This window comes from Protopterus annectens, chromosome 2.part0 (assembly GCF_019279795.1).
Source record: "Protopterus annectens isolate FY-2018-M chromosome 2.part0, PAN1.0, whole genome shotgun sequence".
NCBI lineage: Eukaryota > Metazoa > Chordata > Ceratodontiformes > Protopteridae > Protopterus > Protopterus annectens.
In genome coordinates this window covers 1,751,719,343-1,751,744,468 of record NC_056728.1, presented here as the reverse complement: position 1 = coordinate 1,751,744,468, position 25,126 = coordinate 1,751,719,343, and the positions used below count along the sequence as shown (strand labels likewise).

Here is a 25,126-nt window from a genome sequence, read left to right as displayed (position 1 = left end):
AAAAATACAGAAACCGCAGATTTTATGAAGAACAGAACAAATATGAGGGAAAAATCTGCAATTGTTTTACAAATGGTGGCGGTTAGGGAATTCAGGCTCTTGCCACCTGGGTCCAAGGTACAGGGTTCAAGCCTGTTTTCTACCTACCACCATATAGCTACTGGGGCATTTCACTCACACACACACACACACACACACACACACACACACACACACCTTGTAACATCCATCCAAAGCTACACATCCTTCCATTAAAGTCCGCGATGAGAGCAAGACATAGTGCAGCTGAATGCTCTCTTTGTAATCCGGACTGCTGTTGAGACTGTCTGGATTCTTTGTGCATGCTCCAGACTGGTTGACCAGCAGTCTGGAAATGCCGCGAATGTGCGATATTCCTCGACTCATTTTATTTTTGTATTTTTTTTTTTTTTTTTATTTTATATTTTCTATTTTGTTTACAGCTGGGGGGCTGCAGTCCTGCAGCCCAATAGCATGAGCCGCCCAATATAGATGAGCAAAGAAATCAGCCCCTTTTAATATATTTGATCTGATGTTGTCCTTTTCATTCTTCCTCGACAAATGAGTTTGGATCCGATCCTCTGACCCAACTCAGCCACATACTCTCGACTTTGGATCCAACTCTAAAACCCCTTCCTCTATCCATAATTCCCTTATCCATCTTCAGTATGTTAGATCTTGATTGCCACTGTCATGCTTAGATGCGGGTTCTTCTCTCAAGTGATCTTTTATGTGATTTATAAGTGTTTTTGGTATCTTACCTAAATAAGTCTTCCTTCTTTTGCTTTTCAGCCTCCCTCCAGTGTTCTGCTGTAGCATCAGGTTCCTTACTGTATTTATTATATTTTCTTTTTTACCATAGTTGGTATTCCCTTCTTTACCCTATAACACAAGGTATAAAAAAAGTTTTTCTTCTATTTCTTTTAGTATTTTTTTTATAGTACCACTGTCAAACGTATTTTTCCTGTCATGGCTGGGAAACCAATGTGATCCAAGAAATGAAATAATTTTGGGCATAAAATCCCAAACCCGGATGCCTACAAGGAGTGTGTATATTGTCTTGGAGCTGCCCATTTGGGAATCAGCTGCAGTATTTGCTCTGCCTTTAATTCCAAGCTACTGGCTTTCCAACACAGCAGACTTATTTTAAAAGGACTTATTCCTGCTGCTTCAGCATCTTCTTCTGGGGCTCAAACCCCTGGTAAAACTACAAAATCTGCTCCTTCGGAGAATAGAAAACACACTCAGATCTGAAGCCTTGATCTTCAGATCTGAAAATGTCAGATCTCAAAGCTTTGTATCCTGATATATCAGCCAGCCCTATGGCTTCCACCTTGGATCACAGACCTTTGGATCCTTAACCTGGCACCTCATAAAGAATTCACTCAGCAGAGTTTATCCTGGATTTGATTTCTGTTACTGTGTACTCTTCTTTCATGCAGACCCAGAATAAACACTCCAGGCCACAGTCAAGCACATTTTCCAGACGTTTATCAGAAATGGATGTGGATAGAATGATGCAAAAATTTCTCTGAGCTCAGATTTGGATGGGGATCTTGCTGACTACGTCCCCTACTGGATCCGTGAGTCTTCCAATCACTTACATGATTCTGTCTCCTTCTCCGATCTGTCCTACAGTTTCAGAAGAAAATCACTTTGACTCAGACAGCATCCTTGACTAGTGCTGCTACTATGCCTTCAAATTGGAAGAGGTCATGGAGCCAGAGTGTCTGTGTCAGATCCGTGGGGCCGGGATCTACTCTGTTACTGGATCTCTCCTTTTGCCCCTTGGAGCTTTGACGCTAGACAGCTCGGGTCTGGTTCCATCCTCAAGGCATGGATCCAATAAGAGTCATGATCTTCCTGTACTGGAAGTCTCTGCGCCAGTGCAGGTGACCATGGCTTCTCCTGACCCGTCTGGCTTTGAAGTCATGGAAAATGTTTTTCTCTTTCTAGAAAACTATAGTGGTGGTGGTGGTGGTGGCGGCAGCCACTAAAAAAGAGCTAGCAGAACAGAGCTCTTCTGTCATCTGCCAAACAGGGAGTCTAGGGTGCTGGACAGATTTGAAAAGTGTGTCTTTGCGTCGTTGACCTTTGCCTTGAGGTCTCTTAATTACCTAGCACATTTCTCAAGACTACAGAGAGACTTGACTAAGGAACTGTTAAATACTCTGAGTCCATGTCTGCAGAGGATTTCAAAAAGTCTTCCTCTCAACTGACCACTCTTTTGTCAATTTCCAGTGCTTCCACCGAGGTTGCTCTCACACAGCAGAAGGCACTTCATGGGCTGCCGGTTCAGGCATTGCCATAAGGAAGCATGCTTGGATGTGACTGTGAGACTTTTTGGAGCCTTTTAAGATGTCTTTCATTAACACTTCTTTTCATGGCACATCCTTGTTTGGTCCATCGGTTAAAGAAATGCTTACCTGCAAAGAACAAGAAGATTCTGTCTGCCATGGAAATAGTTTTCTACCTTGCAATGAACTAGGAATCAAAGACAGAGTAAGAAATTTCTTACTGCCAGAAGTATTTTTTCTTTCATTGCAGAGTTTTGTATTGGGTTCCACTGGAGCTCCTTACATTGCCATTGTACTTATGACAGATCAGGCAAATGCTTTGATCTAGGAGTTAAGGTAGGAGTGCAAATTGGTGGTAAAAGCAACTTCTTTTGTTATAAGGTACTTGGAGGGAGTTTTTTTTTTTTTTTTTAATTTCCATCGTTTGTCTAAGAGTGCTAAGAGGTTTGCCTTGGAATGATCATAGACTATGGTGGGATTTGATGTAGTCTTGTGCTGGCTTCTTAGGGAAAATATGATGGCATTGTGATCAGATTTGATCGAGGAGTGAGAGACCTTTAGTTATAGAACAAACTGGTGCTATATTATTGAAAAGAAGGTCGGGGAGTGATTGAATCCCATCAGGAGATCTGATCAAGGGAGATGGCATTTATAAAATTAAGTAGCCAAGTTGCATATTTATTACACAAACCACAAAGGATTTAGCACTTTCGTAAACTTAAAGTAACACACAGTACTGAACATTCAACATATATTAAATACTAAATGCCACAAAAATAAAAAATACATTTCAGAAAGCTCAAAAAAGCATAATGTATTTTCAATTCAAAAAACATTGAGCTATATAGATATATTTAAGTCTTTTATTGATGGGGAAATTTAATTGGATATGTGATCATGGGTTGGGTATTTATTTGTGGTGCCTTGTGATGTTTAGTGATTCTGATGAAGTTTTCTACGAAAGTGCTAAATCCTTTGTGGTTTGTGTAATTTTATTTATGCATCAGCATTGCTTGGTTTGCCTTCCTGGGTTGTGCTGCTGCCTGTCTACTTGATTTGGTGTTCATTGTGGTTTCCTTGTGGTTCAACAAGTTGCATATTTGTTGTTTGTGGTGTACGTTTGTCACTTGAAAAAGTGGTTGAAACTGCTAAGGATGATTATATTAATTTATGTAGTTAAGGACTGTGATTTTTTTGAGAGGGATGTCATAGACAGTGGAGGACACAAGGGGTTATGTAGTTTGCAATAATATAGTAACTGGACTTGTGTATTTACACTGGGATATCAAGATTTTCAGGGTCTTTATCTTGCTGGATTAGCAAAGATAGTATTTCGGATGAGTACTGATGCTGCCATGTGGATAGCTCCCCCCTTAATTGCCAGAATGACTGAATGAATAGTAGTTGCTAAATTCAGACAAGGGATGAGAGTTGTCACTACAATGGCACCAAGTTTCAGAAACTGTAATATTATTAGTCAGGTTTTTTGTTAAAAAAAAAAAACCCAAAAAAAACAAACCGCAACTAACAGGCAATGGTGTAGTACAAACTAAATAACAAAAAAAAACACAGAAAAAGCACCAGGAGGAGACAAAAAAATTAGCGCAGTTGAAGTTTAATATTCGCTATTCATCCAACAGACTTTCTCAGAAACTGACTTCTATCACACAATAACACTTATTTAAATAAATTCAATTTTAATTTTAAAACAAATTCAACTGTGCTAAAAAAACTATTTTTCTGTCTCCTGGTGCTTTTTCTGTGGTTTTTTTTTTGTTATTCAGTTTTTTGTTTCGATTCCTTGCACTGAGCAGTGACAAACTTGATATAGGCATGACTGGGATTTAAATTGAAAGATGTAAGATAATGATTGCTTCTAAAAAGACACTATAGGAGTAGAAAGTGTCTTTGCCAGTATGCAAAATCCATTTGGTGAGACATGTAAGCCATCCCAGGTGAAGCAGGTAGGACGGTCAGCCACATCATCCCAAGCTGGCATGCACTGGATTCCCTTAGAATGACACCAGTTAGTGAGACAGTTGTTAAAGTCCGATCTGATGTCCTTTTCATTCATTCTTCAACTGATGGGTTTAGATCTGACCCTCGGATCCAACTCCGCCACTTCTATCAGCTCATGGAACACTGAAACTTTCGAGCTCCTCCCTTGCCCATAATGCCTTAGTCACTTAACATACCTCAGATCTCGTTTGCTGCCTTAGCGTACAGACTTGGGTACTGTCTACTCTCTAGTGTAGCAGCTTCTTTGTGAATTAAGACTTCGTAACTTGTATAACTATATAATCTTTAAAATATTTCAATCCCTTTAGTGCTGTCCTTCCTCCTGTATATTTCTCTTTTCTCTTGTACTACTAAACGTTATATCCTTGTACTTGCATATTTCTTGATGACCATCACTGATATCCTCCCTTTATTGTACTTTAAAGTACCTCTTTATTACCATAGTTGGTATATTTTCCCTCTTACCTTAAAAAAAAGTTTATTAATCATATTTCTTTCTTTAGGAATGTCTGAGAAACCTTCTGGATTTAAAAAGTGTATGGCCTGCAGCCATAAAATTCTGTTATCTGACACACATGCTACATGCATCTGCTGTTTAGACCCATCGCACCTAGACTCTAAGTGTGACATTTGTAAAGCCTTCAATCCAAAAGCCTTAATCGATAGTAAAAACAAGTTTATTTTAAGAAGTTTGCTCCCATCTACATCTGCATCGATGACCTATGAGGCTCAACCCCCCCCCCCCCAAAAAAAAAGTCTGACAAAAAGGGAGATTCCCTTCATAAGGACTCGAGAAAATGTTCCCTGGACCTGACTACTACTTTGGCTCTAGTATCCAAATCTCACAGTAAAGTCCCTGAAGCTGTTCAGTTTGACCTCTTCAGATCTGAAATCTCGACCAGAAAAATCCCCTCTGATCCAATCACCATCATTTGTTCCGGATCCTGTCTCCTCTCAGCTCCCTTCCAGAAGTTTGAACGAAGCTGATGTGGTCAGGATGATGAGGAAATTCCTCTCAACATTGATTAAAATGGGAGTTCTTCCAGCTCCATCCCTGTCAGGTCCGGAGACCTTTAGTAATACTACTACTCCTTTATTGGCTTCTTCTCTGATCTGACCATTGGTTGCAGAGTTGTTGGATCTGAAGGTTCTGGAATCGTTCACATTGAATCCAAAGATACTGGTATCATTTTCTTTGGTGTCTCCTCTGAGTGAACTGGCACTAAGCACTTTTGAGCTGGACGGCTCTCGGAGCTGTAGCATCGGCGCTGGATCTGGGGTGATGGAGTCTACTTCGAAACTATTGGAGCTGTCTCGGTCTCTCAGAGCTTCGGCACTACATAGCTCGGCTCCATCTCACTCCTCTAGTAGTCTGCCTTTGGAGCAGAGGGAGGCTATAGTCAGTAAGCATGGCTTATCAGAGCTGTCGGTTTCCTTCTCTCAGAGGCATTCTGTTTTCAAGGTAGTGAAGAGAGCTTTCTTTGTTCTAAGATTTCAGACTTCTCTCCCCTCTTCAACGTGGACTACCCAACTCCATTCGACTCTACTTCTATTGCCTCAACCAACTGTGCCACTGGGACAGATGGCCCAAGGTAGTCTTCAGTCCACCCAACAGGGTATATTAATCTCTTTTGGCACTTCTCTGGAGCATCTCACTAAAGAAGTTATTAAGAAAAGAAAGTGCAAAATGAATAATTTGGACTCTCCACAAGACTTTGTCACAGAAGATACCGACTTTGATGAGGGGGAGTGGTCACCAATATCACCACCCGATAATGTCTCATTTGTAGACATCCTAGAACTCTTAAAACAAATGAGTGGTTGGTCTCCCTGCAACCCTTCCCAAGTGGAGTCTGTATTCCTGTAGGCTTTTGGTGCTGGCCTGTCTGCCTCCTGGGTGACTCCACCTACCATTGAGCTTATTGATTTGGTCTCTTGACAGGGTTAGAAGGAACCTGACACCATCAAGCCTATTCCCAAGAGACCAGATAGGGACCTGGCACCACCAAAGGACAGAGAATATTGGAACAATATTGATGCCATATTCATAGCAGCAGCCACGAAGAAGGAACTAGAGGAACAGCGTTCCACTGCCCATCCCCTAACTGGGAGTGTAGGGTGCTGGACAGATTTGGGAAACCGGTCTATGCTTCAGTGACCTTTGCCCTTAGATAGCTGAATTATTTGGCACACTTCACAAGACTCCAGAGGGATTTGATTGAAGAACTTACCAAGTCCCTCATTGGGAAAATATCCTCTGAGATCAAGAGGACTATTGCCTCACAAATGGCTACCTTTCAGTCCATTTCAAACTCATCCATGAGGCTTATCTCCCATGCAGTTTGAAGGTGCCTCACGTGTGACGGGTTCAGGGTTTCCATCAGAAAACATGCCTGGGATGCACTTGTGTGACTTTGTGGAATGCTTCAGATTTACCTTTGGCAGTGCTTCTTTTCATGGAAGCTCCTTATTTGGGCCCAAAGTTAAAGTCACATTCTCCAGGTGTGAGCAGGAAGGAAAAACCCTGTCTGCTGTGGGCATGCATTTTTCGACCTATCCATGGTCCTTTTCTAGGAGCCAAGATAGTGGACAGAAAATGTGGTTCAAAAAATCCCAGAGCCCTTTCCAAGATCCATGTGGAGACGGTTCCCCCAGATACAGAGGGGGGAACTCAATTGGAAGACACCGTCCCCATGGCAGAGGTGGTCCACATAACCAGGGATCTAGAGATCCTTTCTCTGACAGATCCTATCAACACTTACGAAAGGAGGCCTGACTTTCCATCTCTGGAGGCAGTTTGGGGTCATTCATCCTTGCCCTAGAGAGCCTGGCTAGAAATTACAAAATATTCATGGGTGCGGAGGATCATGTCCAGAGGTTATATAATACAGGTGCTTCTCTACTTATGAATAAGTTAGGTTCCTGGGGGTTTGTCCTAAGTTGAAATATTTGTAAGTGCAACACTGCCTTGATAATTAATGCAAACGTGGGTATATGCTCAAAATTGTACCAAGAATCACAAAAAGAGCACAAACGAATGCATTGCATCATAAGTCCAGAACCACAAAACAAATAATTTTAAAGTATTTTAATAAATGTTAAGCACTTTCATCCAAACAGTTTCAGACTTCATCAGAACTGAAGTTTGTCTTGCAGTGCTATACATTCATTTGTGTGGTACTCAAATTTTGGACATTTAGAAAGGCTGCACGTAGGGGAGCACCTGTACCATTTTTCCATCCACCGCCAATAACAGTAAACCAAATCCCCAATGTTCCACCCAGAGGGAAGCAGCATTGCTAGAAATAAACAAGCTGGAGTCATCCAAGAAGTCCCTCCAGACCAGAAAGAGTCTTGAACTTACTGAAGATTAATTTTAGTGCCAAAAACAACAGGGGACTGGAGACCAATTTTGGATCTCAGCAGTCTGAATCAGTCGCTTCAGTATACAAAGTTCCGGATGGTCACAGTTCAGTCCATTTTGCCTTTTCTGGACATGTATGACCTGATGTGCTTCATAGATCTTCAGGATGTGTACCATCATATCAAAATGAACAGATGATCCAGGAGATATCTACGCTTCTGTCTGGGAGCCAGTCATTACCAATTCAGAGCTCTGCCCTTTGGTCACACCACCACTCCCCATGGTGTTTACCAAGTGTATGGTAATAGTATCTGTCCATTTGAGACTGCAGGGATTCCGAGTGTTTTCATATCTGGATGACTGGCTCATAGCCACTCTGACCAGGCATCATCTGATTCTAGCTTGAGACTCCATACCCCATTTATGCTGTCACCTGGGGATTTCAATCAGTCACAACAAATCTCATCTTGAACCAACACAGATATTGGAATTCATCAATGTCTTGCTCAATACGATCAGTCAAACAGCCTCTCTCCATCTGTCATGAGTTCAAACTATTCAGTTCCAGGTCAGAAATATCATTCAAAGTTCTTCTGTTTAAGTTTGACTGATCCTTCAAACATTGGGATCCATGTCAGCAGCAGTCATCCTGGTACCATTGGCAAGGTACCATGTGAAAATTCTTCAGAGAACATTAGTAGAGAATGGACCACTGAGTTGCCAATCACTGTACAGTCGGATCAAAATAGCACAGGCTTGCAAAAATTATCTTCTATGGTGGCTACACTCTAGTCAAGTACAAGGTCATCCCTTAGTTCTCCCACATCTCAAGGCCATAGTGACTGCAGATGCCTCCCAAATCAGGTGGAGGACTTCTTGGAAAAGAGTGTAAGGCACATGGTCCCCCGAAGAGTCCAACATGCATATCAATGTCCTAGAAATGCGAGCTGTCCTCCTAGCATTGCAGGCCTTTCAAGACACTCTCCCCACCAGGACTATTGCAGTCCACACTGACAATACGTCAGTGGTCTGGTACATCAAGAAACAAGGGGGAGCCAGATCTTACCCTCTCTGTCAAGTAGCTACAGTATTAGAGTGTGGCAATGAGCGATTTCATCCAATCGATTTCTAATAGCAAGCTACATTCTGGGGAAATCCAATGTGATTGCAGACAAGTTAAGCAGGTTTATATTAATGCCTCATGAGTGGTCCCTCAATATGAAGGTTGCAGAAAGGATTTTCCATCAATGTGGACAGCTATGCTGCGATCTCTTTGCGTCTTCCCTCAACAAGTGCAGCAATTTCCTTGTCCTGATCCCCCAAAGGAGGAGTCACCAAGGGATGCTCTACTTCAGTATTGGCCGCCCGGTCTCCTTTACACCTACCTCCCATTACCTTTGTTCCCCTTCAGGAAGCATCTCGATTAAAGAACACAGGTATCCTCACTGCACTTTACTGGCCTTGTCAGTTTCCCTTACTTTGCCTCCTCTCCTTCGTCCTCCATGAATTCGGGATCCACCTCCAGACCTACTGTCTCACCCAACAGATGTGACTCATCTAGACATTCCAGGTCTAAAATTGACTGCATGGTTTCTCTAATTCCATTGATTGCTAGACAGCCTAGGCTCTCCTCCCCTGTCTGTCACATTCTCTTATCTCACAAAGCTTCCACTAGGAAACTTTGCAGAAATAAATGGAAAAGATTTGTCATTTGGATGCAGCAAAATGATCCAGATCTGTGTTTAGCACCAATTCCTAAAGTTCTTGAATTTTTAGCTATAATTTTCAATGAGGATGCTAGCTCTTCTATTGTAAAATTATAACTAGCTGACATTTCCAATTTTCATGTAGGAGTAAATAACTCATGTTTAGTATCCTCCAAACTTTATAAAGTCTTTTCAAGGGAAACTTTTGTACTTAGACCCCCCTCCCCATTAAAAGATCCCACTCCTCCTTGGGAATTGGACATTGTTTTACAAACTTTAACACAGTCCCTGTTTGAACCATCAGCTAAGTGTGAACAGTTATCCTCCTGAAAATGGACAACACAAACAGAATGTTATGGTGTGTACATAACTTTTTTTTTTAATACTTTTATTCTCTTATACTCCTACTTCCCACCCATAATCTTTTTGATATTTTTCTGCTCCCTTTTATCTACCGTTTTTAGCTGATTTCTGCTTCCTTTGTAGCTACCTTTTTAAGATATCCTCTTAAAGTACCATTGTTGGTACTTTCATCGTCCATTACTCTAAGTATTTCTGTCGTAGCTGGTAGTTTTCCTGTTTCTTTCTTGCTTTCTTCTTTCTGTTGGAAAAAAAACTTTTCTATCTTTAGAGTTTGTGCTTTTTCTCTAGTTACAGTATTGCTGTTGCTTGTTGTATGCCATGGCTAAAAAGCCTACAGGGTTCAAAAGTATGTTACCTATCGAAATAAGCTTCCCAGCTCAGATGCCCACAGGGAATGTGTATATTGCTTAGGACCTGCTCATTTAATCCAGATTGTTCAATCTGCTCTGGCTTCAATTCTAGAGCTGTAACTGATCGGAGGGATAAGTTAATTTTAAGAGGCCTCCTTTCTTCTTCCTCTACTTCCTCAGTTGCTGGGGCTCAAACCCCCAACCAGAAAGTCTGACAAGTGTAAATCAGAGTTAGCTACCAAGGAAAAAGAGTCCAGTAAAAGGTCTCCTGACTGTTCTTCCTGGTCGTCTGCTTAATCAGAGCCCCCATCAAAAGTGCAGAAAAAATTGGATCAGTCTGTCTCAAGTATGACTATTTTGAAACCTAGATCTCCTCAAATCCATACCCCTGTGCTGTTGTTGGACCCAGTGTCATCATTGCTCCTTTCTCTTTTCCTGGAGGGATCTCCTAATGGACACTCCAGACCTTTGTCCACAACATCTTCGCTTAGATCTTCCAGAAGCCTTTCATAAACCAATGTGGAAGAGATGATGAGGTAGTTTCTCAGAGCACAGATTTAAATAGGGGTTCTCCCCACTCAACTCCCACCATATTCGTGAGCCATTCTTTGACCCCCCCCCCTGGTTTCTCCTTCTCTGATCTGAACCGCTGTTTCTGAGCCCTCAAATCTGAGGTCTCTAGGGGTGTCTTCATCTGATCTGAAGATGATCTGTTCTTCAACTCCGATGCTTTCCTTGAGTCAACAGGCTCTGAGCCAAAGTGTTGGCACCAGGCCCGGGGGTTGGAGTTAACTCAGAAGCTTTTGGAGCTGTCTCTTCCCCTTGGAGCTTCAGCACTGGATAGCTTGTGTCTGACTCCCTCTTCAGGTGAAGTGCTGGTTGGGTTGCAGGAGCTGATGGTTTGAGAAATCCCAGCTCCTGTGCCATTGAGTTCCCAAGGCATTCTGCTTTTGAGGTTGTGGAGAAGGTTTTCTCCTTGTCTAGAGAAGGGTTATCTCTGCTGCCTCTCAGATCAGACAACCCTGCCTCATCCATTTCTTTGCTCTGAGCCTCGTCCATCCTTTCGACTGGGACAGCCAGTCCTAGGTAGTCTCTAGCGAGTCCATCAGGACATCATCATCTCTTTTGATACTTCCCCAGAGCACCCCACTTCCCAGGAGTCCCTCTGAAGAGAAGATGTTCGAGGAGGCACTTCCTCACAGGAATCTCTCACAGAGGACAACCGATTTTGATGAGGAGGAGGGGTGCTTTAAACCACCACTTGAAGAGGTCTCCTTTGGACGTATCATGGAGCTCCTGGACAAAAATGTGTCTGGTCCCTTTCCAAGAGGAATTGGTGTTCCTGGATTTTTTTTGGATTTGGTCCATCTATTGTTTGTGTGGACCCCCTGGCCAGTGAGCTCATAGAACTTGTTTCTCTCTGGGCATGAAAGAAGCCAGATATTGTAGAGTCAGCACTGAAAAGACCAGACAAGATTTTAGCTCCTCCTAAGGACCAGGCACACTGAAGCAAAGGTGTCCAAGTCGATGCCATGGTTGTAGCTTTAGCCACTAAGAAGGAACTGATGGGACAGAGTTCCCCTGTTCACCCCCCTAACAGACAGGTCAAGGCTTTGGACAGATTTGGGAAGCACATGTACACTGCAGCGATCTTTTCCTTCAGGTCACCAAATTATCTGGCACATTTTACAAGGTTGCAAATAGATCTGACCAAAGATCTTGCGAAATCTCTTTCTGGGTCCATGTCTGCTAAGGATGAAAATAGAATCTCCTTGCAACTGGCCACCCTCCAGTCAGTTTCAAATGTGTCCATGAGGTTGGTCTCCCATGCAGCATAAGGTACCTCACAGGCGATGGGTTCAGACATAGCCATCAGGAGACATGTCTGGATACAATTATGTGATTTTTGTGGAGTCATTTAAGTCTTTGTTCATCACTACATCTTTTAATGGATATTCCCTGTTTGGCCCCTAGGTAAAAGGCGCACTGTCCAGATATGAACAAGAAGAAAAGACCCTGTCTGCAGTGGGTATATGTTTTTCAGCCCTTTAAAGTCCTTTCTCAAGGAATCTGAGAGGAGGTAGAAAAATGTGGTTTTGAAAATCCCTGGGTCCTTTTCCAGATTTATGTGGAGACAGTCCCCCTGGGGCAAAGGGAAGAACTCAAATGGAAGATGCTGTCCTCGCAGTAGGGGTGGCCTGCAGAACAAGGGCTTCATGGATTCCTTGTCAGATAAGCCCTATCATCGCTCTTGAAAGGAGACCTGCCTGCTCCCCTCTGGACACAGTTGGGAGACATTTGTCTCTGGACCAGAGAGCCTGGCTATCTGTTGCAAAAGATTCTTGGGTGCAGAGAATCCTATCCAGAACTTGTACTATACCATTTTCTCTAATCTGTCCTACCAATGTACAGAAAATCCCCAATGTTCCATGCAGCTAGTGGGAAGCAGCATTTCTAGAAATAAAAAAGCTGCTAGAAAGAGTCATCCAAGAGGTCCCCCAGACCAGAGAGAATCTGGACCTTACTCAAGATTCTTCTTGGTGTCAAAAAAGATAAGGGACATGAGACCAATTCTGGATCTCAGCAAATTAAATCAGTTTGTATATTGTCCACTGAGTAACAAACACCAAAATAAAGCCAAAAAACTCGGTATGGCAGAAAGAAATCAATAAAGGCAAACCCGCTTAAAATAAAAACCAGAGGACTGTTTTAAGACTTAAATAACAAATAGATTCAGTGCTTTCGTTCCATATCAGGGAGGGGAAATGTGTACAGGTGTCTAGGAATGAGATCGCTTTAGCGTATAGAATATAGATTTAATTTTAGAGGAAAACCTGTTACAGGGGGCGATAGACAGAAATTTTTTTGAATTTTTGAGCGTTACAAAACCGGTGATCCCTGGGATTTTTGGGATTACCAAAGTCCATAAGGATGTATCAAACCCTCCTCGAAGACCAATAGTTTTGTCAGCTGGTTCTAAAACACAGCCTATGGCAGTTTTTGTGGACACCAAATTGAAACCTTTTTAAGGGCTATAACAACATATTTTGGTGGATCCGTGGAATTTTTATTTTTTTTTTTTTAAAGAAAATGAGTATGGTGGAATTTGATGACAAGTCTTAACAAAGAAATTTCTATTTTCATGGTAAGTGCTACTGGCAGGTCAGAGGTACAGCTATGGGAGCATCTTTTGCTCCCATTTACGCTGACCTGTTTATGGGGTTTTTTGAAGAGCAGTTATATAACGCCAATAATAATTCATTTTTAGATGAGTTAGACATCTGGAGACGTTATCTAGATGATTTTTTGATGGTGTAACATATGTACATGAATTTGTTAGATATCTCAATGATAACAGATGGGATATTAAATTTACACTCAACATTGAATATCAACAAATCATCTTTTTGGACGTAGTTGTTACTCGACAAGAAGATCATACGTTGGAAACTCGGGTACATAGAAAATTTCCAAAATACAACACTTTACTTCATGCTTCCAGTGATCATCCCCGCCACATTATCAAGAACATTCCTAAGTCCCAATATTTACGTATAAAACGCATATGCTCTTCAGAACCAATTCACCATGAGTGTCAACAGGATTTAACAAATAGGCTGATAACTAGAGGCTATAGCAAAAATGACATTTCCCAAGCTGTAACCCAGGTAAATCAAACTGAGAGATCCCAACTTTTGGAATACCAAAACAGAACTAGTCAACACAAGACACAAGATTCACAACCAGTTAGACTAGTGACAACATTTGGTAGTAACACTCCAAGATTTAGAGATATTATTAACAATCTTTGGGATATTCTACTTGCACATGAACACCTAAATGGGGTACTTCAAGAGACAGATGTTTATTTTTTAACCGTAGAGGCAGAACCATTAACTCGTATTTCACTCACTATAAACGTTACAATCCACCTGTACCTATGCAACAAACATTATTTGGTGACACGCTAGTTGGTTGCGTCCCTTGTGGTCACTGTAGCACATGTACACACATCTTCAAAACCAAAGAATTTACCAGCTGTAATACTTCCAAAGTGTATCAGATTAGAGTTTTTGGTAATTGCAGTAGTGACTGGATCATTTATCTAGCCACCTGCACTTGTTCATCTTTTTATGTTGGACAGACTTCAAGACCTTTCAGACATCGCATAAGCAAACATTTAAGTGAGATAAGAAATAAAAGAATTTCCAACGCCCTTTGTAAGCATACCACCTTACACACAACTGCTAAATTTAATTTCACCATAATAGATAAAATTCAAATGCACAAAACTTCCAAAGCAGGTTGGCATGATATATTAAATAAGAAGGAATCCTCTTGGATTATTAGGCTAGGGGCTTTATTTAGACCTGGCCTTAATGAATTGAGTTAGATCTTGACTTGGTTGTTCTATCTAAAAACTATCTATTGATTTCAGGTGCATTTCTTTAAATGTAATGATATTAAAGCAGACACTAGGATGTGCTCTAATGGAATATTTTGTTTCACTGAGGAAGGCTTGAATCTTCAGCCGAGACCGGTTTGCTTGTTGTTCTACATGGAGTTGCCACAATAAAGCCTTTATTTATTTTTACCTTCTCTTTGTGCTGGATTACTTGTTCATGGGACTGATTCTATTGGTACAATCCGTCTACTTTGCGTCGTTTTTGGTTTGTTCCTTTGGAATTTGATGATGACCTCTAATTTATTACTATTGATATTAAGGACCTTTTCAGTGTCATAGGATTAACTTGGTTCAAGGAAATTCTATCAGGATTTAAATTTTTGTCTCAACAAGATTTCAAATTAATCTTGGAGAATACGGAAGTGATTTAAAAAAAATAATTATATATTTTTTCAGGGTGATTTTTTTTTTAAATTGAAGGGGTTGCCATGGGAGCTTCCTGTGCCCCCATCTTTGCAAATATTGTTCTGTTATTTTGGGAGTAAAAGTATGTTTTGTCTTCTGTTTACCATGAATACATTGGAGTTTATTTTCGTTTTTTGGCTGACATTTTTATTATTTGGAAGGGTCCTTTAGATGAATTTATGAATTACATTAATGGTACTACCAATTTTTTAGATATTTAATCATAGTGTGGGGGATATTGACATGCATTTTTTAAATATCTACATTTTTAAGGATAGGACTAACAGAAGATATGTATCAAGACTTTACAGGAAAGAACATTTTTCTAATTCATATTTGCACTTTGACAGTCATACTTATTTCCAGAAAAAGAATATAATGAAAGGACAGATGTTCCAGACCACCAGAAGGGAAGATCTACTGGATGAGATAAACCACATAGAAGGGTTATTTATAGCTAGAGACTACCCCAGAGACCTTGTTGAGTTCACCAATGAGGAGATATTATAGGGATGGGGAAAGAAATATCTCTCCTTATTGAAGCCTAGTGATAATGATGTAGGGTTGGATTATCAAATGAATTCCGGGCACATGAACACAGAATTATTCTTTATGTTAAACTGTAACACGGACACCAGGATGGTGCAGGGTATAATTTTGATATACTGGGAGCTTTTTGTCAGTATGCCAAATAGTTTAAAAGTATTTTCAAGACCATTAAAGTTTAGTTATAAAAGGGGCCCCAACTTGAAAAATATCCTGGAATTTGGTCAGGAATCAGCTGGTAAGATAGGTAGACATAAAACAGCTACCTTCAAGTGTGGTTCTTGTTCTCAGTGCCCATTTATTATAAATTCCTCAGAACTGGAGCTTCAGGTTAATACTTACAAGTTAAAATTGAAGGGGTATTTTAATTGTCTCTCGAAAGGGGTGGTATATTTAGCTTATTGCACAGAATGTTGATCCTACTATGTTGGAAGACAAAGGAGACTGATAGAGGGTTTATGAGCACTTATATGATATTAATAAAGAAAAGGACACCAATGCACTTAGTTGTGCTCAAGCTAATTGTAAGTTCTAGGTGTGGAGTACTGTGAGTTAATATGGCAGAGAAGCTTGGAAGTATACACCCCCCCCCCCCGGTTTAAACAACCATGTATATCCCTTGTTCCAGCCCTAAAAAGAAAGGCTGATAAGGTGTGATGATTTTAAAAAGTTTTGGTACACTGTAGTTCTTATACATTCATATACACATTTATACACCCATTTATATACATGCAAACTTGTATTTGAGTTCATTTATTAAATATTTGCACATATATGTATTTGCTATATTAAATGGACATTTTCATTGCTGGGTGATGCACTCTTTTTGTTTTGGGAATTAAGTGCTGGGAGGGTATTGCATTTTATGTATTTTTAAACCAATGAGTTGTTGCTTTAACAATGTGTTAACCGATGAAATGTGGATTGATGGTATTTAATGCTGGTTTGGAAGTTTGGTAAAATATTCTGATGAAGTTCCATTTGATGTGGAACGAAAGCGCTCAATCTGTTTGTTATTAAAGTTTTAAAACAGTTGTCTGTTTTTTATTTTGAGCGGGTTTGCCTTTATTGATTTCCTTCTGCCGTACCAAGTTTTTTGGCTGTATTTTGGCAGTTTGTACAGTATTCAAAGTTTTGGGTGTTCACAGCTCACTTCATTTTGCCACTGCTGCAAAAGGATGATTGGATGTGCTCAGTAGATCTTCAGGATTTGTACTATCACATCAAAATGAACAGATGCTCCAGAAGATACCTGCTCATCCAACTGGAAGACGGTCATTACCAGTTCAGAGCACTGCCCTTTGGTCTTACCACAGCCCCCAGGGTGTTCATCAAATGCATGACAGTGGTAGCACCTCATTTGTGACTGCTAAGATTCTGAATGTCTCCATATCTAGACAACTGGCTCCCAATTGCCCCAAATGGGCATTGACTTCTACAGGGACTACTTGCTTCAGTTGTGCATTCATCTGGAAGTCATGGTCAATTGCAACAAGTCTCATCTCTCACCTACACAGACCCTGGAGTTCATAGGTGCTCATCTGGACACAGTCAGATAGCCTTTGTTCCTGCTACTCGAATACAGACACTGAGGTCCCAAGTCAATAAAGTGTTAAAGTTCTTCAATTCCGGCCTGATTAACCTTACAAGTCCTGGGATCCTTGACAGCGGGTATCCCCCTCATTCGTCTGGGCAGTTTCCACATGCAAATTTTTCAGTGGCCACTTTCAGTCCGGTGGTCCATTTTATAACATCCGTTAACCGCTCAAGTCAAGATCACACAAGCGTAAAAAAGATATCTTTGGTGGATTCATTCAAACTAGCTCTGAGGGTCATCTGTTTGTTCTACCCTTGCCCATGGCCACGGTGACGATGGATGCATTCTGACTAGGGTGGGAGGCACTACATGGGAAGGAACAGTCCAAGGTACATCATTGAGGACAGCACAATATATCTCTGCATCTAAATTGTACTAGTAAATTCCTTTTAAAGTTCAGTTTTAGTGCTTGAAAGTAATACTGAGTCCATTTCAAACATAATTGGGGGATGAAGTACTTATGTGAATTTAAACAAAGGTGCCAAGGTGTATATCAATGTCCTGGAGATGAGAGCAGTCCTAGTATTGCAGGCCTTTCAAGACATTCTGCCATCTGGGAACTTGCCATTCAGATGGACGATATGTCAGTAGTTTGGTATATCAACAAATGGTGAGGACCATATCTTACCTTACCATCTTTGTTGAGAATCACTGAGAGTGTGGCAATGGGCAATCTCTTCCGGTCATTTTCTAATAGCAATGTACATCCCGGGGAAATCCAGTGTGATTGCAGACAAACTAAGCAAGTCCATTCTTATACCTCACAAGTGGTCTGTCAATATCAAAGTGGCAGAGAAGATTTTCCTTAGATGGGGCCAGGTGTATTGTGATCTATTTGCCTCTCCCCTCAACCACAGATGTAACAGGCTATTTGCCCTGATCCCTCCAACAAAGGAGTCACTGAGAGATGCTCTAGTCCACGATTGGTCTTCCAGTCTCCTCTCTCTTTACCCACCATTACTTCTAATTCTCAGATTTCCTCTTCCTTTGGCCTCACCTCTTGCATTCAACCTGGATACTGGATTCCACTGCAGACGTCCTGCCTCATCCAGCAGATATGATCCCACCAGAGTTAGCAAGCCTCAGACTAAGCAAATGGTTTCTCCAATTCTGTTGATTGCTGGACAGCCAACATCCGTTAACTGTTGTATCTCATCTTCTCAAAAAGCTCCTGCTAGAAGGATTTACAAGAGTAAAGGGAAAAGAGTTATGTTCTGGGTCCCTAGCAAGGACCTGGATCCCAGCACTGGTGCCAGCTATCCTTGAATTTTTATCTTCAAATTTGAATGCAGGGGCTAGTTTTTCACCTGTTAAAGTTCAATTGGCTGCCATTTCTAACTTCTACCTGGGAGAAAATAATTCTACTTTAGTCTCTTCTAAACTATGTAAAGCCTTTCTCAAGGGAGCCTTTTTACTTAAACCCCCATTTGAAGGATCCTACTTCTCCTTGGGATCTATCATGCTTCAGGCCTTCACACAAGCTCCCTTTGATCTGTCACCCAAAGAAGAACTAAACTTTTTGTCTTGGAAAAACATTTTTCTGATTGCTAGCACATCAACTAAATGTGTATCTGAACTACAGGCTCAGTATTCAAAACCTCCTCACTTGTTTTTTTCACAAAGACAGGGTGTTTTTGTGAACAAATCCATCTTTCTTGCCTAAAGTAGCTTCTGAGTCCAACATAAAACATGTCATTAATCTACCAGTTCTGTTTCCTAACTTTTGAAATAAGGGAGAGTATATGTTCCACCTTCTGGATGTGCATAGACAACTTCACTTTTATCTTCACAGAACCAAAGACTTCAAGAAGTCTGACCAGTTATTTCCTTTTCTTGTAACAGAGTGGGCAAACCAGTAACCAAAATTACATTGGCCAAATGGTTAACCAAATGTATTTCCTTTGTTTATGGTAAAAAAAAGGTTCATCTTTGCCCATGCCTACTAGAGCTCATTCCATGAGGTCTATGACAGTTTCTTCAGCCTTTTGGTCAAAGGCTTCCTTAGATGACATTTGTGCAACTAATTCTCACACTTTTATTGCTCTTTATAAATTAGATTTGATTTTCAGGAACAGAGCAAGTGGCCTTTGGCTATACAGTACTCCGGAACAGCCTTCCATGAGGGCCTCCCAAGGTTTTCAGTAGCCGGAGACTCTGTCCCATCAGTTAAGGAATGAATGAAAAGGACATCAGATAAAGAAGTTATGTACTCACCATACCATTCTGTTTATGCTGTCCATTTTCATTCTTCCTCAACTTCCTGACCCCCCCTTCATTGCTTCTGGAAAGATCTAAGTGTTGTACAGGGACCTCTGTTCCTTGTTTGAGCTGCAGTTTCCTTTTTTATTTATACCTTTGTTAATTTATATAATAGGTTGTCCCTTTACATCTAGAGGCAGCAGACTTGATCTGAGGTATGTTAGATTGGTGGGGCAGTATGGGTAAAGGGAGGACCTTGAGAGTTCTTGTATCTGATCTGGTAGATGCGGCCAAGTCAGATTTGAGTATCAGATCCGAACCAGTCATTTGAGGAAGAATGAAAATTGACAACACAGATGGAACGTTATGGTGAGTATATAACTTTCATTTATTTTCCATTTGCATTGTGGCATTGTTTGGCTTGATGGCAAGATGCTACTGAAGATTAGCTGCTTCCTAGTCTCAGTCATGTATACTAAGAGTTCAGTTATGTCCTGTCTTCATAGTCTCCAATGTAGAGTACTTAAAATCATTCACTCTGACATGGGCAACAACCAGGTCATATGCCTAGTTGGGGTGAAGAGATCTAAAGGCGCTAATGACATCATGAAACCTGGCATCTGAGAGAGACAGAGAGAGCGAACAGTCATTATCCTTGCTTAGTCTGCTGAGTGGAATGTATGTGTGTCTGACTGTAGAATCATCTGTGACAAAGATATTATCTTGTGTAGCAGCATGCTCTCGTAGCCCTAAAGGATTGGGCATGTAGCTCTCGTGACTTCTTTGGGGATGAAATACTGGATGTTGTTGTGTGTAAGAAGTGAGTATATTTCTAAGTTCTGAGTCTGCCAGTGGATTGCTTACACACCTTACAAAGAGATTTTGTTCCAGTACCTCGGCATATGTGAGTTTGGTGTTTTTGCTGGATTGCAGTGATGTGAGAGTACACTGTTTGCTAGCAACACTTTAGTTAGGTTTTTAAACTTCTCAGAATTTGCTTCTGTATCATTTAACAAAAAAGGGAGTTGACAGTGAACATGAGAAAGGCCTTGCTGCTGTTAAATTATGTTATGGCATTTATGTAATTTCCATTGTATTTATTTTTTGTTCCAAACTGCAGCTCTGATCATTGGGTACCTGATATCACTCCCTACTGCTCCATTTCCAAATCCTGGTACTAGCCTGTGATTTTGGGGCTGTTGCCACAGAGGGAAGAGGAAGCAGAGAGTGGCATGTGCACTCAGTACTGTCTCCTGATTTAGGGTCTGCCAGGAGGGTGGAAAAGAAACTAGGAGAGCAACATCCTGGGGGCAGAAAAAAGTGGCACTTGTGTTATCCTTCTTTGCAGCCTGTCTTTTTTCTAAACCCTAACTCCTTCTCCCAACATGCTAACAGTAATCATGGCCAGGGTGGGCAATAAGAAGAGGCTGTGAGCACCTATCACCACATGCTGGCCAGCATGGTAGTCGCACTTCTGTTCCCCCTGCCATGCAAATCAGCATATTTTTTTTGAGTTCTGGCCTGTTCCATAGCTTCCACTAGAGGGATTCTTGCCAGCATATTCCCATGTAACCAAGAGATGCACACCCATCCTCCCTGACTCCTCATCATCAAGCATCCAGGCTCCTAATTGAACTTGTGTTGCCTGGGTAGTAATCTGGGCTTTATTCCTCTGTGCCACCAGTGAGGCTAGCTTTCACTGTTTTCTTGAAGAAATAGCATAAATGGCAATAAAGAATTTAACATTACAACGACAGATGCTGTACAACCATAAGATGGAGTAGAAGGATGTGCTGTTGCCTAGTATTAACAGCTGAACAATTGGACAAAGACAGGTACTAACTTGATAGTACAGTTGGTCCATGCCCAACATTAGATTTTTGCATGTTTATAGAACCTGAAGGAGGAGGAAGTTGCCAACATTTACATGAAGAATACTGTAATACTGGACATTGTTTCAGACTCTACCCCACAACCTTCCAGGGAATTATGTCAGATATTTCCATGTATTCCCAGAGTTTAGCACTGCAGTTAAATATCCAGACATATAAGATTAGCAAAGAACAAGAACAATTACATGAGTGATTTGAAATATGAAATTTGGTGACTGGCAAGCTATATATAAATCCACACAGTGTAGCCTGAACATTTAACCATATTTAAAGGGAACTTCATTTTTATGAAACAGAAGTGCTTGAATTAAAGAGGTTTCCTGTTGTACGTTGTAGAAAAAAGGCAAATTTGTATGCGTATGTGTGCACGTATGTATATACAAGACTAAAATAAAAAAAAAATAATTGACCTTTTTTATAGTGGCGACCTTGCAGGTGATTATATGAAGGTGCAGCTGTGTATGTTGGGGTGCCTCTTGCATAAAACACTAAATACAAATGGACATGCACTGTTCTAGTGTCAGCTGTCTTCATTTCTAGTGAATGGCTTCCCATGTGTTAGGAGACTTGTGTTTAAATCTATATGAAGAAATGTATTATTTTTTATCTGCTTTTACTGAATGTTTTAACTATTTTTTTAGCTTGTTCATTCAGTAATTTCTTTATGGATAATATGCTAACTTTTGCTGCCCTAGTAAGTCCATACAATCTTTTGTTTGCATCGTCATGTAAAGTTGCCTTTCTAGACACTTGTGCTCCCTTATTTCCTGTCCATGGTCTGTGCATCTCATTTTGCCGTCCCTTATGTGTAGCTGCTTCCTCCTTTTCTGAAGTCCTTCATTTTGCCTTGGAAGCATTTGAATCTGAATACTCTTTTTCATACTCATTACTAGGATAGCTTATTTTTGCCATCTTGTATTGACAAATAAATACTTGGTAATTATACAGGAGCACTCATACACCTTACCAAGCATCTTACCACTCCTTTTGAGGTCATCCTGGGTTAGTTTCTCTACGTTGTTTTTTTCTCTACCAGAGAAATGAATGTAGTCCTCTTTATCCTTTTGCTAAAATTGTACTGCCATACCTTTGTCAGGTTAGTCCTTAGCTTTCCCAGCCTAGAGTGGTGCTGTACATGGCACATTGCAATTTAATTCAGAAATGACGTTCTAAAAGGCAGCAGCTACATGCATTCTCTGTGCTATACAGTGTTAGCATTCTTTGATGCTCATTATATACTATAAGCCTGTTTTTTCAGCTTCTGTTGAGGCAGTCTGTATTGCACAAGAAGCTTTACATCAATATAAGAGATGGGTACATGGAATGTGGTTGCAAACATTTGTGGACTGAGAGATGATTTGATGATTAACGTTTTTAGATGCTATTACTGAATATGGTGTTTTGTATTAGGAGGAGGCTGAGCTTGAAGATATTGTGCAGAGACTTAAGGAAGATGGTCTTAATCCTGTTGCCAGTGCAGATGAACGTCTTCGACATCTTTGGCGCCTTTACCAGCGCTGTGATGGATGCATGCGCTCTGCCATGCAGGATCTGGAAGAACTAAGAAACCAGAAAGGAGCAAACATGGCAGAGGTGAGCATCACTTTATCAAGTTTATTTATTCATCACATGTTAACTTGCAGCTTGAATTCACCTACGTTAAAGAAAATTTCAAGAACATTTTCCATTGTCACCCTCATGCATTATACATTTTCCTCGTAACTTCATTATTAGACTTTATATTCTATATTATGCATTTGTATTTTTCGGTACTCATTAATTCTTTTATAACACACATCTTCTTGTCTAAATTGATCCCAAATATGGCATTCATTTTTATACGCTTTGCTTCCTCCTTCCTTTGAAGATAATGCATCTATTTTGTAATTTACTTTACTATGCTCAGTACAGCTTGTAAAGTTTAGCTCTTGATTTCCATTTTTTCTTTACCATTGTCAGCAATTGGGAAAGCAAACCTAATAAGGCCCTACTGTGTCTTGGCACGTCTAATCCCACCAAGCTGCGTCTTATAGCTACCATGCAAAATGTTATATAGCCTGTGTATTATTTTTTGATGACAGCATCTGCTTTTGGTTCCACTAAAAACCCCATTAGGCCTAGTCTTCAATGAATTATTCTTCTCCTTTTCCACACTTTGCCATCAATCCCTGATATGGGAAGCTGTCCCTAACCTGCAGATCAAATATTTGCTTAGCTTCCTCACATTGTATTTTTGTGATGTATATTTTATTAATATTTTTCTTCTTTAGCTAATTTCATCCATGTTCTTCCAGCCACCTCATCCTTAATTTGTATGCCCTTAATATTGTATTTCCCTTTTAAAAAAATCTCCTTGTTCCAGTCCCACACTGCTTATGATATTTATATCTATAAAGTAGCAGAACATTTTATAATAACAACTATGCAGAATATTACTCTTCCCTAATGGCTTGCATCAAAATGACTAATTTATCTTTTATCTTGCTTAATTTCCCCTTGTACAATTATGTTTTCTGTCCTTCAACTTTTTTTTACATATGCAAACCTCAGCTATGTGGCCTTAAGATACCCTTCAAACCTGGTTGTCCTAACCCCCTTTCTGGGGTAAGCACTACTTTTGAGAAGGATTAGGCCAGTGTTTTGGTGCTTTTTTTCTGGTAGAGTGGATTTCATTTGATACATATACTTTTTCTTGTTTTGCCTCAAGAAAATTGAATTAAATGTTATAAGAGATTAAACTGTGTTGCCGATTACATAAACCGTTTCACTAGCTTGACAGGTTGAGGCAAGTATTGCAGTTATCAACCATCTGGCATATCTTTCTGTTGCTCTCATTATGTACAGATCCTAGTTTGATATAAATCTTGTAGCGTAAAAGGAAAGCAGGAATGATTTGCAAGCGGTTTCAACCCTAGACATTTTGCTTTACTTCTGTATTGTGAATTAAACTTCTCCAAGTGCAGCTGATTTTAATATTTGCATGATGCATAATTTAATGAAATATAAATGGATTTTCCATGGTATAGTCATCCTAAGTACAAAAACCGTAAGTGGATAAATGTAGAGAAATAGGGTATGGAGAACAAAAGCCTTTCATTATAGTAACAACCCTTATGCCCATGAGAACAGTAGTGTTTCATTACAGCAGCAGTCCTTAGGCCCATGTTGTCTTTACATCACTGCATGCCCAAGCTTGTGACTGTAAGGCACAGTAAAACCCCACAGTGTTGTCCTGAGTTTGAGTTGTGCGACTTCAGCTTGTATACTTTGCAATTTACATCACATCACTTTACCAGATAACCACTTTGTTTGTCCTTGAAACAAGGCATCTGCATGTAGTAGATTTACCAAGTTAACAGTTTAAAGTCAAAGTACGTATAATATCAACTTGAAATTACATACTCATTAAATTTGTTTATGTTCCTCACCTTTCTCTGGTCTTCTAGTAAGTTCCTGAACCTTTTCAGATTTATTTATATTTTGATGACATTACATGCATCAGGACATGAGTCCTGTTCAAGTGGAGATTTGGAGTGAAATGCTACAGCTATAAATGTTTAAAATGTAAAGCATAACGAACAGTAGAAGAAAGATGAGTCATTTTGCAGTTGAACAGTAATACACAGTCAACAAAAGGTCATCCATACTAGATTCAAACAAGAAATAGGATTCTTCCTGCCGAGAACAGAAAAGCGCCTTCCCTGCTAAATAAACTAGATTTGTACAAGGAGTAGCTATCATGTGATGAAATGGATCTAATTGTGTAGCACTCTACAGCTCAGAATGAATTTGATAGTGAAGTCTGAGAATTAGTGAAAGACCCATAGATATAAGAAAGTTGAGGACAGATTACAAGGAAATTTAGTGAGTGCACTGATTAAAAACACGTATCATTCTCTGTCCTA

The 25,126-nt window shown here is 40.3% G+C and overlaps 1 protein-coding gene across 1 annotated transcript in view; it reads left to right on the top strand.

The window, feature by feature from the left end:
* Positions 1 to 25,126, top strand: part of CCDC30 (coiled-coil domain containing 30) — a 2,524,512-nt gene that overhangs the window by 390,306 nt on the left and 2,109,080 nt on the right. Inside the window, exon 2 of the mRNA XM_044060442.1 lies at positions 22,632 to 22,814. Within this exon, the coding sequence (XP_043916377.1) occupies positions 22,752 to 22,814 (63 nt within the window). The 5' untranslated portion in view covers positions 22,632 to 22,751. The remainder of the gene's footprint in view (positions 1 to 22,631; positions 22,815 to 25,126) is intronic.